The sequence below is a fragment of the Myotis myotis genome, unplaced genomic scaffold, assembly GCF_014108235.1.
Source record: "Myotis myotis isolate mMyoMyo1 unplaced genomic scaffold, mMyoMyo1.p scaffold_m19_p_1, whole genome shotgun sequence".
NCBI lineage: Eukaryota > Metazoa > Chordata > Mammalia > Chiroptera > Vespertilionidae > Myotis > Myotis myotis.
The window spans coordinates 47,336,186-47,353,175 of record NW_023416313.1 but is presented as its reverse complement, the minus strand read 5'-3'; the positions used below and the strand labels follow the sequence as shown (position 1 = coordinate 47,353,175).

Sequence of the window (16,990 nt, the reverse complement as noted above, 5' to 3'; positions counted from 1 at the left end):
TTATTTCTAGACTATCTATTCTGTCCCATGGATCTATATGTCTGTTTTTCTGCTGGTACCATGCTCTTTTGATTGCTATGGCTTGGTTATATAGTTTCATATGAGGTAGTTTGATTCTCCCAACTTTGTTCTTTTTCTCAAAGTTGCTATTTGGGATCTTTTGAGGTTCCATGCAAATTTTTGGAATATTCGTTCTAGTTCTGTGACATACACCATTGTTATCTTGATACGAATTGCATTAAATCTGTAGATTGCTTTAGGTAGTATGGACATTTTAATGATGTTGATTCTTCCTATCCATGAACACAGTATAGGCATCCACTTCTTTGTATATTCTTCAATTTCTTTCTTCTGTGTCTTATAATTTTTCAAGTACAGGTCTTTCACATCCTTGGTTAAATTTATTCCAAGGTATTTTTATACAGTTGCAAATAGGATTGTTTTCTTAGTTTCGCTTTCTGCTAGTTCATTATTAGTATATAAAAATTTAACTGATTTTTAGATATTTATTTTGTATCCTGCTACTTTGCTGGATTAATTTATCAGTTCTTGTAGTTTTTGATGGAATCTTTAGGATTCTCTCTATATAGTATCATGTCATCTTCATATAATGACAATTTTACTTCTTCCTTTCCAAATTAGATGCCTTTTCTTTCTTCTTCTTGCCCTATTGCCATGGCTAGGACTTCCAATAGTATGTTGAATAAAAGTGATGACAGTAGATACCCCTGTCCTGTTCCTGATGTTAAGGGAAATACTTGTAGTTTTTGCTCATTGAGTATGATGTTGGCTGTCATATATGGCCTTTATTATGTTGAGGTCTGATCCCTCTATTCTCACTTTGCTGAGTGTTTTTATAATAAATGGGCGCTGGGTTTTATCAAATGCTTTTTCTGCATCTATTGAATATGTGATTTTTATCCTTCATTTTATGTGGAGTATCACATTTATCAATTTGTGGATACTAACCATTAATATTAATAAGCATTTTTTTTGTTGCAGCCAGAGTTAATCCCATAAATACCCTATAGTGAATATTTTTTGGTCATAATGAAAACAGACATTATGAAAGAGATTTTAGTAGGAAGAAGACTGGTCCTATCACTAATAGTATCCATTAACCTAGTCCTAGAGAGGTCTGGGGATAGCTTAGATCTCTAATGGTTCCTGGACCATCATGAAGTAGATACAGATAATGGTGATTATGATGAGGATGACAGTGAAGATGAGGACAATTATGATCATTTAACGAATACTGAGTGCTTACTGAGTGAATATGAGGACAATTATGATCATTTAACACATACTGAGTGCTTGGGCACTCTTTTAAGAATTTTACGCATTCCCTTCTTGCCTGATGTGTTTCTGTTGAGAAATCGGTCGCTAGTCTGATGGGGGATCCTTTGTAGGTAACTTTCTGTCTCTCTCTCTCTGGCTGCTTTTAAGATTCTTGCTTTGTCGTTGGTGTTTGCCAATTTAATTATTATGTGCCTTGGTGTCGGTCTTTTTGGGTTCATTTTGTTTGGGACTCTGTGAGCAAAATTAACTCAATCTGCTCAACCATCTTATCCAGCTCATACTGATATCATCTCCATTTTATAAAAAAAGACACAGAAAAGATAAGTAACTTTTCTGAGGCCAGATAAAAAAACTAAAGATGATTGTTGACCCACCTGGAAAAAAATAAGCAGTTGCCTAGTTTTATTTATTCTGGGCATTAGGATGCTTTGGCAATTATTAGCATCCCATATAAATCATAATTTTCTAGAAAAGAAGTTTCCATATACTTTCCTCCTATGTAAATTGCATTCTTCATTGTAGTCAAGACCTTAACAATAGGCACCTTATTATTTTGGAGCCACTTTACCTAACAATGCTTTGGAAAAAAACAAAACAGGAACTCAATGCAGGTTGACAGAATGAACACTTTTTGTATCTAAACACTCTTGAGAGCATTATAAGATCACTGCATAACAACAGGTTATGTTGGTTTCTACCACTTTCATTTGCACATCCATTTTACAGAATCTATGTAACCTGTGTTTCAGTGCATTGAAATATTGTGTCAAGATATGTTCAAAATAAGTAAAGGAAGTATTTAAAATACATGCTGTCCACTCTGGTATAAATATTATTTTAATAATGTAAAATTGTTATAAATCAGGGTGATATATTTACCTATAGAGGCCCACACTACTAATATAAATGCTGTAAGTCTGAAAACCCTCATGGACCTCAATATGAATGGAATTGATGTCACTTATAAGATTTATTATTTTTCAGGGGAATGACACGCTGGGGAGAATTTGATGATCTTTATCATATTAGTGAATTGGACAGGACTGAGATTCCAGTGTCTGAAGCAATGAATTCCCATGAAGGTCAGTGTCAAACTGTTATTAATGAGGAGACTTTACAACATTAATCATAAATGCTTCTCTGAAGTCTAACATTTTACACACTACTACATAATAAACTCTTATTTTATGTTTTTTTAAAAAAAGGCTTTTAGGATTACACCAACTTAAATCACTACAGTTCTGATATGATGTTTAAGAAGATTACTTAGTTCTAGAAAAATATGATGGTTTTTAAAAATTACATCAAGTCACTTAAATTTATTAAATTAGGGAGAACTAAAGGCTTGAATTAAGTTCTCATAAAATGGTTCAATGTTTCCCCAAGGAGTAGGATTATTTATTATATTCCGTAGCTTTTTATGTTAGGCCATGCATCTCAGACTGAACTTCACTTCATTTTAGAAGTTGACCATTTTACTTAGTAGATATTTACATAACATTGCTTCTCAGAAAGAGGCAGATATACTGAGGTCACTATTTATATTTGATAGACTTGTTTCAAGCATTTGTTTTAAAAAGAGAGAAATCTGTTTGAACATCGAATGAGTTCATATCAGCTTGCCAAACCAATGGAAAATGCCAGCACCTATAAAAATGGCATCAGTAGTAATGACAATAATAATTTATGTGATAGTAATTACATTAACGGCTATCACTTACTGAGACTACTGAGTGTCAGGTATGATATCTTATATTTTACAGAGATTTTGGTTTTTGTATAATATATAGAGATCCAAGAAGGAGGGTGACTGAGGCTGGGGGTGGGTTCATGTTTCTGGTGGTGATATTACCAAGCTGGCTTCAGACTGAATAAGAGTTCCTGTTGACATTACCTTCCTGAGTCTACCAACAACTTCCAGTGTTTATTTATTTTTTCAAACCATTCTTAATTCAGCTTCCTCTGCTTTCATGTAACAAATCATATTCTATAGCAAACAGGATGTCCTTCCAGGATTCCCTGATCCTTGTCTTATGGACTCTTGACATCTTTTAGATAAGGATCTTTCCAATTAGCCCCTTGGAAGAAAATATTCATCTAAACCCAGGGGACTGTCAATATCTTGACGCCAAAAATATAATAAAAATCTCTTTGTATTTGAGGACCAGTGCTAGAGAAAGATGAACTATCTCATGCCTATTTCATGATGCTCTAATTATAATAGAAAATTATTTAAAATCTCAAGGTAAAATAGAACACAAGTGCTACCAGCAGACCTTATTCTTACACAAGAGCATTGCTATTCCCTCACTGTTTAAAAGCATTAGGGTCCATTGCTTAGTCACACATTGCTAAATATATACACAAATCCACCCAAGATGCAAAGAGGTGGGCAGCTAAATGATATGTGCCTATCATCTTTATTCTTCCCAGATTATTTATCTTATCACAGCAGCACTCTGAAGCCTCATGCAGATGCAGAGCCAGAATCTCCGTTGCTCTATAGAACCATGAGTGAAGCAACCCTGGTGAGAAAAAGGATGAAGCCCCCAATGATGGACAGAAAAGACAGACAGAAACATAGAGCCTCTATTAACGGACACTTTTATAACCATGAAGTGAGTTATAATTCTATTGGTGTCATTTAAAAGAGTGTTGTCTATTATGCTAATAATAACATGCAATTATCTTACAATTAAAATAGTAACAGCAATAGTAGTAGTATATCTAACGAGAGGCCCAATGCATGAAATTCATGCAAGAGGAGGCCCTCATAGCCCCAGCTGCCTCTGCCTTTGCAGCCCCAGCTTCGCCCGGGAGGTCATCCAGACGGTTGTTCTGTTGTAAGGCTGATCGGTCGATTTGCATGTTATGCATTTATTATTATAGACTAGAGGCCCGGTGCACAAAAATCTGTGCACTCAGGGGGGAGGGAGGGGGTCCCTCAGCCCGGCCTGTGCCCTCTCGCAGTCTGGGACCCCTCGGGAGATAATGACCTGCTGGCTTAGGCCTGCTCCCGGGTGGCAGAGGGCAGGCCCAATCCCTAGGTGCAGCCCCTGGTCGGGCTCAGAGCAGGGCCGAATGGGGAGTTGGGGTGCCTTCCCCTGTCATGCACAGAGCAGGGCAGATTGGGAGGTTGCGATGCCACCCTCAGTCATGCTCAGGGTAGGGCCGATTGGGGGGTTGGGGCACCGCCCCCTGTCACACTCAAGGCAGGGTCGATGGGGAGGTTGCGGCGCCACCCCCTGTCACGCACAGAGTAGGGCCCATCAGGGGGGTTGGGGCTCCGTACCCTGTCACGCACAGAGCAGGGTCAATCAGGGGGTTGGGGAGCTCCCCCCTGTCATGCACAGAGCAGGGCCGATCAGGGGGTTGAGGAGCTCCCCTCGTCACTCACAGAGTAGGACCGATAGGGGGGTTGGGGCACCGCCCTCTATCACACACAGTGCAGGGCCGATCAGGGAGTTGGGGCGCCGCCACTGTCACACTCAGGGCAGGGCCGATGGGGAGGTTATGGCTCTACCCCATCACACACAGAGCAGGGCCGGGGGGGGGGGGGGGGCGGTTGGGGCGCCGCACTCTATCACCCACAGAGCAGGGCCGATCAGGTGGTTGGGGCGCTGCCACTCTCACACTCAGGACAGGGCCGATGGGGAGGTTATGGCTCTACCCCGTCATACACAGAGTAGGGCCCGCGGGGAGGGAGGGGGGGTTGGGCGCCGCACCCTGTCACACACAGAGCCACAGGGCAATCAGGGGGTTGGGGAGCTCCCCCCTATCAGGCACAGAGCAGGGCTGATCAGGGGGTTGGAGCTCCTTCCCCTGTCATGAACAGAGCAGGGTGGATAGAGAGGTTGTGGCCCCGCCCCCTGTCACACACAGAGTCGCAGGGCGATCAGGGGGTTTGGGTGCTGCCCCCTGTCATGCTGATCCCAGTGCTGGGAGGCCTCGCGGCTCCACTGATCCCGGTGCTGGGAGGCATATTACCCTTTTACTTTATAGGATAGAGGCCTGGTGCATGGGTGGGGCTGGCTGGTTTGCCCTGAAGGGTGTCCTGGATCAGGGTGGGGGTCCCCACTGGGGTGCCTGGCCAGTCTGGGTGAGGGGCTGAGGGCTGTTTTCAGGCTGGCGGATGACTGAAGCTCCCAACTGCTCCTTTTTTTCTTTTTTTTTTATTCTGGGCCAGCTTTAGCTCTGAGGCTCCAGCTCTTAGGCCTCCGCTCCTGAAAGCAGGTGTCTGGTTTGTTTCAGTTCTATAATCTAAACAATGTATAACTCCAGCTCTGATATCCTGGGCTCACTGAAAGCAGGTTTCTGGGGTTTTGTTTAGCTTCTATATTTGTTACAATGTTTCTTAAACTGCAAGCTCAGAGGCCGGCAAGGCAGGTGTGGAACGATGGAGTCCTCCGTCACTGAAGCAAGCAAGCCTCATGTTAGTTTCAAGCTGCCTGGCTGCCGGCCGCCATCTTGACTGACAGTTAATTTGCATATCTTGCTGATTAGCCAATGGGAAGGGTAGCGGTCGTATGCCAATTACCATGTTTCTCTTTTATTAGATAGGACTAGAGGCCCGGTGCACAAAATTAGTGCACGGGTGGGTGGTGGGGAGGTCCCCTCAGCCCAGCCTGCCCCCTCTCCAATCCGGAAACCCTTGGGGGATATCCAACTGCCTGAGGATCGGGCCTAAACTGGCAGTTGGACATCCCTGTCAGAATCCAGGACCACTGGCTCCTAACTGCTCTCCTGCCTGCCTGCTGATCACCCCTACTGGCCCCCCTGCCAGCCTGATCAGCCCTAACCGCCTCTGTCTGCCAGCCTAGTTACCCCTAACTGCCCCCCCTTGTCAGCCTGGTTGCCCCCAAGTGCCCCCCTCTGCTGGCCTAGTCACCCCTTACTGCCCCCCTGCCAGCCTGTTTGCCTCCAACAGCCCCCCTCTTCCAGCCTGGTCACCCCTCACTGCCCCCCTCTACCGGTCTGGTGGCTCCTCTGCCCCCCTCTGCCAGCCTGGTTGCCCCCAACAGTCCCCCACTCCCCCACTGGCCTTTTTGCCCCTCACTAACTCCCCTGCTGGCCTGGTTGCCCCATGCAGCCTGCTGCTCAGTTGTTTGGTCGTCCCTCACTAACCCCCCCGATGGCCTGGTCACCCTATGCAGCCTGCTGCTCAGTTGTTTGGTCGTCCCTCACTAACCCCCTGCCAACCTGGTAGCCTCATGCAGCCTGTCGGTCTTCCATTTGGTCGTCTGTTCTGTCGCGATGGCCCCTGGCTCTTTATATATAGAGATATTTATTAGGAACTCTGTGTGTTATGTATTAGGTTAACTACTTAAATTGATTTTTGATGAATTATCTCATTAATAAATTGCAAAAATGCTATGAAATAGGTACCATTATTTTCCCTACTTTACATACAAGTTAATTGAGGTTCACAGAGGTTAAGCAACTTGTCTTAGGTCACACTGCTTTTAGTAGTTACTTTGAACTTGGACCCATTTTTCATGTTCCCTTCCAGGCCTATAGAAATACATGTCATATTCTATATAAGTATAGCTGTAGTTTCGATATAATTTGTATTCTGAGTTTTCATTTGATGTGTGTTAAATTTGCATGTGCTTTTTCATGCTATTTGTAAGACATCTCACTTATCAGTAACTCAGGGTAGAAAATGTATTAGTTTTCAAAACAAATATTTTTCATGTCATGTATTTTAGCAATCATTCATCCATTCATTGAATAAATACTTCAAAAGCACTTACTCTGTGCCAGGCACCACTCTAAGCTCTTTAATATAAAATACTAGAGGCCCAGGGCATGAAAATTCATGCACTGGAGGGGGGTCCCTCAGCACAGCCTGCTCCCTCTCACAGTCCGGGAGCCCTTGGGGCGGGAGGCGACCCGGCGATCAGGGGAAGGTGACGCCCCATCACACCTCTGCTGCTTCCACAGCCGGCAGTGCAAGCCTCAGCCGGCCCTGGTTACCTGAGCCTCGGGCGGCCCTGGGCAGCTGGACAGGTGCCATCTGAGGCTTGCCTGTGCCTTGAGCCAGCCCTGAGCTTCTGGGAAGCCACCATCCGAGGCTTGCCTGCGCCTTGGGAGAGCCTGGGCAGCTGGGCAGCCACCATCTGAGGCTTGCCTGCGCTTCAGTCCGGCCCTGAACAGCTGGGGGGCTGAGGGGATTCGGGGACTCCGGAGGCAGGAGCCCGGCCTTGCCGATTGCCTGCCGCCCCAGGGGGGCTAAGGGGACTGGGCACCACCATCTTGTGGTTGTTGGCGCCGCCATCTTTGAGGGTGTGGCAACAATTAGCATATTCCCTCCTTATTGGCTGTGGGCACTACCACCTTTGATCGTGGGGTAGTCAATTAGCATATTCCCTTCTTATTGGCTGTGGGCACCGCCATCTTTGAGGGCGGGGCAGTCAATTAGCATATTCTCTTTGGCTGTGAGCACTGCCATCTTTGAGGGTGGGGCAGTCAATTAGTATATTCCCTCCTTATTGGCTGTGGGTGCCACCATCTTTGCAATGGTGTGAGGGTCAATTAGCATATTCTCTCTTTATTAGATAGGATTAACTCATTTACCTTAAACTTTTTCCTGTAGGGCTTTCTATCTTAGTCCTTATTCTTGCGTCCTTGTGAGGGTATTAGTATTGTGCCTTTGGAGACTGGGGGAACAAACCTCTCTTCTGAATGCTTTGTTTAAATTAGACTTTATCAATATATTTTTATTGATTTCAGAGAGGAAGGGAGAGGGAGAGAGATAGAAACATCAATGATGAGAGAGAATCATGGATCGGCCGTCTCCTGCATGCCCCCTAGTGGGGATCGAGCCTGCAACCCAGGCATGTGCCCTTGACCAGAATCAGAATCGAACCCAGGACCCTTCAGTCCACAGGCTGATGCTCTATCCACTAAGCAAAACCAGCCAGGGCTGATAATGTCTTTAAATGTGTTTTTATACCATGAAACCTCTTAGTAATGCCAGTATTGTTAGGCTGTGGATAACACCCATAATTAGATGCTTACATTGTGATATTTGTGACTCATTCATACCTTACAATGTCCACAAACATTGAATTTTCTCCATACTTAACAAAAATTTATCCCAAATGTCCTCCATGTATATACTTTTATGTTTATTTACTGAATTTCTCAGTATAGGGCTCATCTATCTAACATTCCATTAAACCACCCCAAGATCCATTTATGTCCATGTCTGCTGAACGCACCCCATTTCTACTGTCTTAGAACACTTTGAGACTGTACACATAAATGAGATATATGCAAATAAACCTTTACTTAATGTTCCTTTTTATTTTAAAATATACACTTAATCACATTTTTCTTACATTCTGCTATTTAATGAGTGAGAACCTTTTTTTATTTTTTATGCTGTGGAACACATGGAGTCATATTTCCTTTGAGGTCATAGTTATACATATACTACCTACCGACTACCTACCTTGTGAGTCTCTACTCACTATTGTTTTATGGTTGTTTTTGTTACTACTGTTATTTTATTTTTATTTTTTTCTCTTTGCAATTCAGTTTGGGAACTTCCTTTTGACCTAGATTTAAGTTTATTGATTCTTTCCTCAGCTGTATTGAGTCTACTAATGAATTCATCAAAGTCTGCATTTATAATACAGTGTTTTTTTATTTCTAGCATTTTGTTTAGATTCTTTCTTAGAGTTTTCACTTTTTTATTCCATTACCCACTTGATCTTGCATGTTGTCTGCTTTGGTCATCAGAACTCTTAACATATTAATTATAGTTATTTAAAATTCACTGTCTGATAATTCCAATATCTGTATTATAGCTAAGCTTGATTATGATCTTCCTTTGTCTCTAAAGACTGTGGTTTTGTCTTGACTTTTAACTTTTTTTAAAAGCCAAATATGTACCAGGTAAAAGAAACTGAGGTAAGTGGACTTTTCATGTGAAGATGTATGATAATTGAAGTTAGGCTCTGTTTAAGGTTTTCTGTAGATATAGTTTCTGGAGGCTTCAAATTCTTCTGTCTTTTTTTTTTTTTTTTTTTGTCTCCCTAGTGACTTTCGGTTTCTCTACATACTTCTCCTTAGAGGCAAATCTTTGTCTTGCTCCTCTTTCTACTGTAATCCATTGATATTATTCTTATTCTGAGTCCTGTTTGAGTTGTTTTCTCCACTCACTATTCTTTTTTAAATTTTGAACACATAGTTATATCATAATAAAGTTAATTTTGTCTATCTATAGTTGTCATAAGAATTAAATTTGTATAAAGGGCTTAGAATAGATCTTGGCACATAGTTACAACTATGCTAAATTAATAATTGTTTGATTGGAAAAAATAAAATAAAGAAAAACATTTACTTGAGAATTCTATGTCATTCTTTGGAATTATATCATTACTTTCATGAATTATATATTTTACCTCATAAACACTAATTTGCTTATATATTGACTTACCTAAATAGATAAATCAGCCCTCGCCTGAGTACCAACACATCTTAATCCCTGTGTACATACGTAACCATGAAATATGTATAAGTTAGGGAAATCCTAGCTAAACAAATATTGGTCAGCATTTTCCAAAGTATATGCCATTGGCTATTAATAGGTATACTTAAAAAGGATATTATTTATAAAAATAATGATTAAACTGAGAGTGAAAAATTCATGGTTATATGTTTACTGGAGGCCCAGCACACGAAATTCATGCATGGGTACAGTCCCTAGGCCTGGCCTGCGATCAGGGTCATCTTCCCTGGCTGTCGGCAGCTGCCCCCTCCCCCCACCTACCCTCTGGTTGCCCATTCACCACCGGGCTCTCAGAGCCTTCTGGTGGAAGGGAGGGACCAAGGGTTGGCCGTTCCCACCTGCTTGCTGGCTCCGTCCCTCAATGCTGGTTACCCTGTGTGTGGGGGGTGACCAGTGGGGATGAGGCCTTGGCCTGGCACCACCTGTGTCTGCCGCCACCCACCCCTGGTTCCCTGTTCCCCATCCAGCGATCAAAGCCTGCTGGCCAGGGGAAGGGACCAAAAGGTTGGCTGGCAGGCCCGGGGCCTGTGGTCTGGGGGAAGTTCCTGCATTAAGCATCTGCCCTCTGGTGGTCAGTGTGCATCATAGCGACTGGTCGTTCCACTGTTCGGTAAATTTGCATATTACCCTTTTATTATATAGCATTATAACATTTTTATGGTGTATTACTAACCCATAAGAGGAATGTTGCAGACTTCTCTGACCACAGAAACCTTTTACCAAGTATCATCTAGAAGGCAGACTCTTGAATAGAGCAATTTATGGGAAATATTGTTCTAGATTTTCAATTGGTAGCACTTTTACTCCAAACCTTAGTTGAGATATAGGCTGAACCATATGAAATTGCCAACATTGGATCATTTCTGACCAACCAAAAAGAAGTGATTTTATAAGGTTCAAACTGAAAACAATTTAGAACAATTATTTCTAATGAGAAGGAAGATGCAGCATGTGTTTAAAAAAGTCTATTCATGTTAATTTTTATTTGTTTTTATAATAGTTAACTTATTTTGAAATCTTAAATTATACTAAAGAATGGTGTAATTATCTAGTGAAAATACGTTGAACATGCTCAAATAATGTTTACCTAAGTTACTCTAGAAACAATATAAGGTTGCTTAAAAGGAGACATAATATTCAACAACAACAAAGAAGGCAAAAACAAGAAAACAAGCTTTTTATAATGGTGACCTTGGATTTTTTTTCCTTGCCCAAAGATGGACAGTTTCAAAATATTGACTGCTATTACTTTGATGTAATTTTAAAGACTTATATGACAATTTTTTTTTTTTTTTTTTAGACATCAATTTTCACTCCAGCCTTTGAATCAGAAACTAAGGTCAGAATAAACAGTAACATGAACACTGAAGAGGTAATAAAGCAACTTCTTAAAAAATTTAAGGTAATTTTTATCACTAAACTGTGGTATAAATATCTTGTATATAATTTAACTATAGACACATTAATGCTTTTGTCTGAAAAAGACCTATGAACATGCACATCTAAAATCAATGTTCAGTTCTGAAGAATTCTTTCCTATGTGTGATACCTTTTATTAATTGTGCCCTGAGAAATTACATTATTCCCAGGGAACAGAGAAGGTTTTATGCTTAAAAATGAAAAATGAAAGTGAGGACATGGGAACATAATTTGGGTCTGATTGGCTTAGAAAACATCATATGGCAACAAATAATTCATGTCTATTTTTTTTCCACTTTCAGATTGAAAACAGTGCCCAGGATTTTGCACTTTACATTATTTTTGCAACAGGAGGTAAAAAAGCTTGATCACCCTTTTTACATGTCTGCTGTGTGATACAGTTTTCTGCCCATAGGGAAGGCAGGAGAGCAGTTTACTCCATTTGTGGAAGAATTGGAGAGAAGAAAGAAAGGAGGGGAGGGTGTTTTAGAGGAACCAAAGATAAGGTATCCTGGAAGAGTTTATAATACAAAGAAGTTTGTTTGTTGTCCAAACATTCAATTATCTGAATGGTGATCAGAGCCCTTGAGAATCCATAAAGTTTCCCAGGAACTGTATCAGGAACTATTAAGCATTTAAGTCATCGTTTCTCTCTATACTCGTTTGTTTGTTTGTTTGTTTTTTTTTTTTTTTGGTTTTTCCTTCTCACTGTAGCTCTTACTGGAGTCATCATTACAGATCATTTTTCTCTGATCTTGCTTTTATCTCTTTCTTAGCAGAATGCCTGACACATTGTAGGAGTGTTACTCTTCCTCAGTAGAGAAACATATTTGGAACTTGGCGGTAGGGGGTAAAATGTTAGAACCAGGGCATTGGGAAGGTGCTATGCATGGGATGCTAGGAGCAGCGAGTGAGAAATTAGAGAAAACCCAAGATGATACTCAAATATTTGAAAACCTCAAAATTGAAAAAATTGAAATGTTGTATCCCAGGTTATAATTTAGGTGTCAGAATGTCTAAGCCAGAAATAAGTACAATAACACATTTTGATGTCAGAATAACTATAAGAAAATTAAAGCTGGCTCTCAAACATATTAAAAAATTAAAAGCTTAAAGATAAGAAATATATATATAAATTTTTAAAAATTCTAAGGATATATATATATATATTAGAGGCCCGGTGCACAAAAATTTGTGCACTCGGCGGGGGGGGGGGGGGGGAGGGGTCCCTCAGCCTGGCCTGTGCCCTCTCACAGTCTGGGACCCCTTGGGGGATGTCCACCTGCTGGCTTAGGCCTGCTCCCTAGGGGGGGATCGGGCCTAAGCTGGCAGTCAGACATCCCTCTAGCAGCCTGGGAGCCCTCAGGGGATGTCCACTTGCCAGCAGGGAGCAGGCCTAAGGTGCAGTCGGACATCCTTAGCGCTGCTGAGGAGGCGGGAGAGGTTCCTGCCACCACCGCTGTGCTGGCAGCCGTCAGCCTGGCTTGTGGCTGAGCAGAGCTCCCCCTGTGGAAGTGCACTGACCACCAGCGGGAAGCTCCTGCATTGAGCATCTGCCCCTGGTGATCAGTGTGTGTCATAGTGACCAGTCAATTCCCAGTCATTCTGCTGTTAGGGTCAATTTGCATATTACCCTTTTATTATATAGGATAGAGGCCTGGTGCATGGGTGGGGGTCAGCTGGTTTGCCCTGAAGAGTGTCTCAGATCAGGGTGGGGGTCCCCACTGGGGTGCCTGGCCAGCCTGGGTGAGGGGCTGATGGTCGTTTTAAGGCTGACCATGCCTCCCATTGACCCAAGCTCCCAGCCTCTCCTTTTTTTTCTTTTTTCTGGGATTTATTTATCTTCTATAATTGAAACTTTGTAGCCTTGAGCTTCCTTCATCGCCAGGGGCAACCCAAGCCTCCTGCTCGCTCCATCTCCATGGCCGCCACCATCTTAGTTGGGTTAATTTGCATACTTGCTCCTGATTGGCTTGTGGGCGTGGCTTGAGTGTAGTGGAGGGATGGTTAATTTGCATGATTCTCTTTTATTATATAGGATATATATATGTGTGTGTATATATATATATATATTTATATTTGTATTCTACTTTAGGAAAAACATTGAAAGGTTTAAAAAGGTAGAAACATTTAAAAAATATAAGCAGTAAATTATGAATATCAGAAGAAAAGATTAGTACCTAAAATATCAAAGAGTTCTTGTATCCAATTCAATAAAAATAGAAGAGTGATAAATCAATTCAAAGAATAAAAAATTAAAATTACCAGTAAAGATTTTTAGGAAAAGTTTTAAACTCAAGGAAATACAAGTATTCAAGGAAATTCAAGTTATAGAAATGCAAGTTCAATCCACAATGCAATATTATGTCACACTTATTAGATTGGCAAAATGTTTTTAAATGATTCTATCTCTGGCTAGTGTAGATCAAAGTAAAGGATACTTTTATGCAATTCTGGTAAAAATATGACTGTGCTTTTTCAGAGCTCATCATAGCAGTATTTATTAAAATTTAAAGTATACATATGTATTACTTCTCCCAGCAATCCCACTGGTGAGAATTTATTTCACAAAAATAAAAACACTAATATCTACAGATTTATGTGCAACACTTTTTGTAATATCAAAAAGCTAAAGACAAATGACTTATCATAGTAATGATTAAATAAGTGATTACTATTATTCAGACATTAAATGAAATGAGTTAGATTTATACAATCTGAATGGAGGAAATTCTATAATATACATTAAATGAAAAATGCAAAATGCCTTAAAAATTTATACCTACAACCCCAGTTTTGTAAAAGAATTATACATTCTTATTTAAGTATGTGGTATATATGATCATATAATCAGGGAGAAATGTATGGAATTATAAATACCATGATTTTTTGAAAAAGATGTCTACAATAAAAATTGCAAGAATATTACCATCTTTATGTGTTGTATATTTGTGAGCATAAAGAGATATATGAAGGGATGGTCATTCAATTGTAATGCTAACTATCTCATAGTTCTGGGATTCCAGGTGATTTTTACTTTTTGTCTTATACTTCTCCCCATAGTTTCAATTACATTAATGTGTGTATGTGTGTGTATTTGTGTGTTTTGACTTTGTTGAAGAATAATTGAGAATAATTGATGACTATAATTGTATATATTTGAAGTGTACAACATAATGATTTGATACTTATATATATTATGGAATAATCACCAATTTCAAGGTAATTAACACATCCGTCACTTCATATAAACTATGTTTTGTGTGTGTTAAGAATACTTCATATCTACTTTCAGCAACTTCCAAGTGCACAATACCATATTATTAACTACTAGAGGACTGGTGCACAAAATTCGTGCACTTGGGGGGGGATCCCTCAGCCTGGCCTACACCCTCTCACAGTCCGGGAGCCCTCGGGGGATGTACCACTGATGGCTTATCTCATTATCATGCCTGAATGGAGGAAGCCCACAGATGAATGAAATAATAAAAATACCCCAATATAAAAATATTCTGAATATATTTTTAAAGAAGAGCCAAGGATTGGATGTGGAGTAAGTGAGAAAAGGAGAATTGAAGATAATTACAAAGTACTGGATCTGAATAACTAGAAAGATGGTTTTTTGTTCAACAAAATAGGGAAGAATCAATAAACATTTGTTGAATATATGATTGAGTGAATGAATGAATGAATGAAAATTATAAAGAATTTTTGCAGTGTGTTGCTTGATAAAAGTCATAAATGGATCTGGAGATTTTTCTGAACTTACTTAACCAAAGGCAAGATTGAATTCTCTGAGTCAAACTTTGAGGAATAACAGGAGAAAGGAGTCCACTTTTAGTTTATTTCAAGGTTTTAATTTCAATGTAACTCTTTTGAGTGAGTGCCTCCTATTATACACGGATTTTTTTAGGTCTTCTTTCAAAGCGAGCTAAAGAAAGAAAATGAATAGCCAAATTACCTTCTTTTTCCCTAGTATGGACTCTTGACTACAGTTGGTTCTTGTTTTCATTTGCAGAAAGGAGACGGCTAAAGAAGACAGACATTCCACTACTGCACAGGCTCCTGCAGGGACCCTCCAAAAAGAACGCTCGCATTTTTCTCATGGATAAAGATACAGAAGAAATTAGCAGTGATGTATGAGTACCACCACCCTGAGTCTGCCTTTGCCCCCTCCTGACTGGGCACCTCTCACATAAATATTCTGCTTTCCTTTATGTGTGTTTTATTTGCAGGTGGCTCAATACATTAACTTTCATTTTTCTCTCCTGGAATCCATCCTTCAGAGATTAAATGAAGAAGAGAAAAGAGAGATTCAAAGAATAATAACAAAGTAAGTCAAGAGCATGCATGCTGGGATGCTTGTTCCTCTAATAAGTTCAGTGTGCTAAATGTGTCCAAATTTTAATACTCTTTTTCTCCTTTTCATTTTCAGATTCAGTACAGAAAAGGCTATTATACTGAAATGTCTTCGAAGTAAACAGGTAGTAAAAACAGAGACGACAGTTTAGTGGCCGCTATTGCTAAAATACTTCAACAAAATCAGAGAGATGTTACTATTTAATGGGTGTATCCACCCTATACTTGCATTCATGCAAATATATATGACCTTGAATCTGTAGAAAATTGAATGTTGAAAAAGCTTGTCTCTCTCAGAGGTGATGAGGTTCACAGTGGGACCAAAATGAGCTTGAATTTAGTTTCAGTAACTGAAATAAGCTTGGATACTGTGTATTCCAAATAGCTTTAATAGAGAAACAATGAACTGGAATTTAAATGGCGTCTTCAACTTCATGCAGTTTAAATGTCGTTTAGCTTGAACTGTCAAGAGAACTGGAATATCAACAACCAACTCTCAGAAATGATTCAGAAGTCAAAGCTGCCAGCTCGTGAAATAAAACAGAAGCATAGACTTACCCCCACCAAGAAATCTGATGGTGATAGTCTTATAGCTCCTTGAAACTCTAGGGCTGTCTTTATGTGGGTAGGTGACTTTTGGCAACCTGAAGCATCAGAGCTACAAATCCTTTGGGAAGGAAAGGACTGTGGACTCTTAAGACTAATTTTCTCAACCTGAGCCCCCTTTTTTGCTGTTTTACTGATGACTTTCTTAAGGATGTTTTTAGGTCAATTGAACTAGTTTTCTTTATTTTTCCAAACATATAAACCACAGAGACTTCACATGGTTAATCAGCTTGGCCAAGACTGGGCCCACAGTAACCATTGTTACTGAGTGAATACAAAGGGTTATGCAAAGCTCTAGTAGCTGAATCTAGGAAAGGAATCTGGAGTTCTGCTCTTTGATCTCTAAGGCATCTCATTCTATAAGACAGTGCTCAGGGTGTTTACAAGTTGCTAAAGCAATTTGGAAAAAAACACAAAACGCGGAGAATGGCACCGTCTCATCTGTGTTTTTATTTATGAACTTTATATTAAAATGGAGTTCTCTGCAGCTTTCCATTCTGGAAATCACTTCCATTTGCATTTCTCATATCCATTGTATTAAATTGTTTGGGTTGCGGGCTCAATCCCCATTAGGGGATGTGCAGGAGGCAGCCGATCAATGATTCTCTCATCATTGATGTTTCTCTTCCTCTCTGAAATCAATAAAAATATTTTTTAAATAAATAAACTTAAAGTACCATCAAGTACCTGTCATAAATATGACAAAAGATTTACCTTTAATATATTGAAAGTCTACAGAATCCATAAGAAAAATACTCAAAGTGTCAGATAGGAAAAAAAAAAAAAAGG

At 40.3% G+C, this 16,990-nt stretch overlaps 1 protein-coding gene across 2 annotated transcripts in view; it reads left to right on the top strand.

Annotated features, from left to right (window-relative positions):
• The window catches only part of RASSF6 (Ras association domain family member 6), a 55,850-nt gene extending 38,860 nt beyond the window's left edge, over positions 1 to 16,990 (top strand). For both annotated transcript variants that reach the window (XM_036336129.1, XM_036336138.1), the window contains exons 5-11: positions 2,284 to 2,381; positions 3,733 to 3,917; positions 11,118 to 11,219; positions 11,539 to 11,590; positions 15,255 to 15,373; positions 15,472 to 15,569; positions 15,672 to 16,990. In XM_036336129.1, the coding sequence (XP_036192022.1) occupies positions 2,284 to 2,381; positions 3,733 to 3,917; positions 11,118 to 11,219; positions 11,539 to 11,590; positions 15,255 to 15,373; positions 15,472 to 15,569; positions 15,672 to 15,747 (730 nt within the window). In that variant the 3' untranslated portion in view covers positions 15,748 to 16,990. The remainder of the gene's footprint in view (positions 1 to 2,283; positions 2,382 to 3,732; positions 3,918 to 11,117; positions 11,220 to 11,538; positions 11,591 to 15,254; positions 15,374 to 15,471; positions 15,570 to 15,671) is intronic.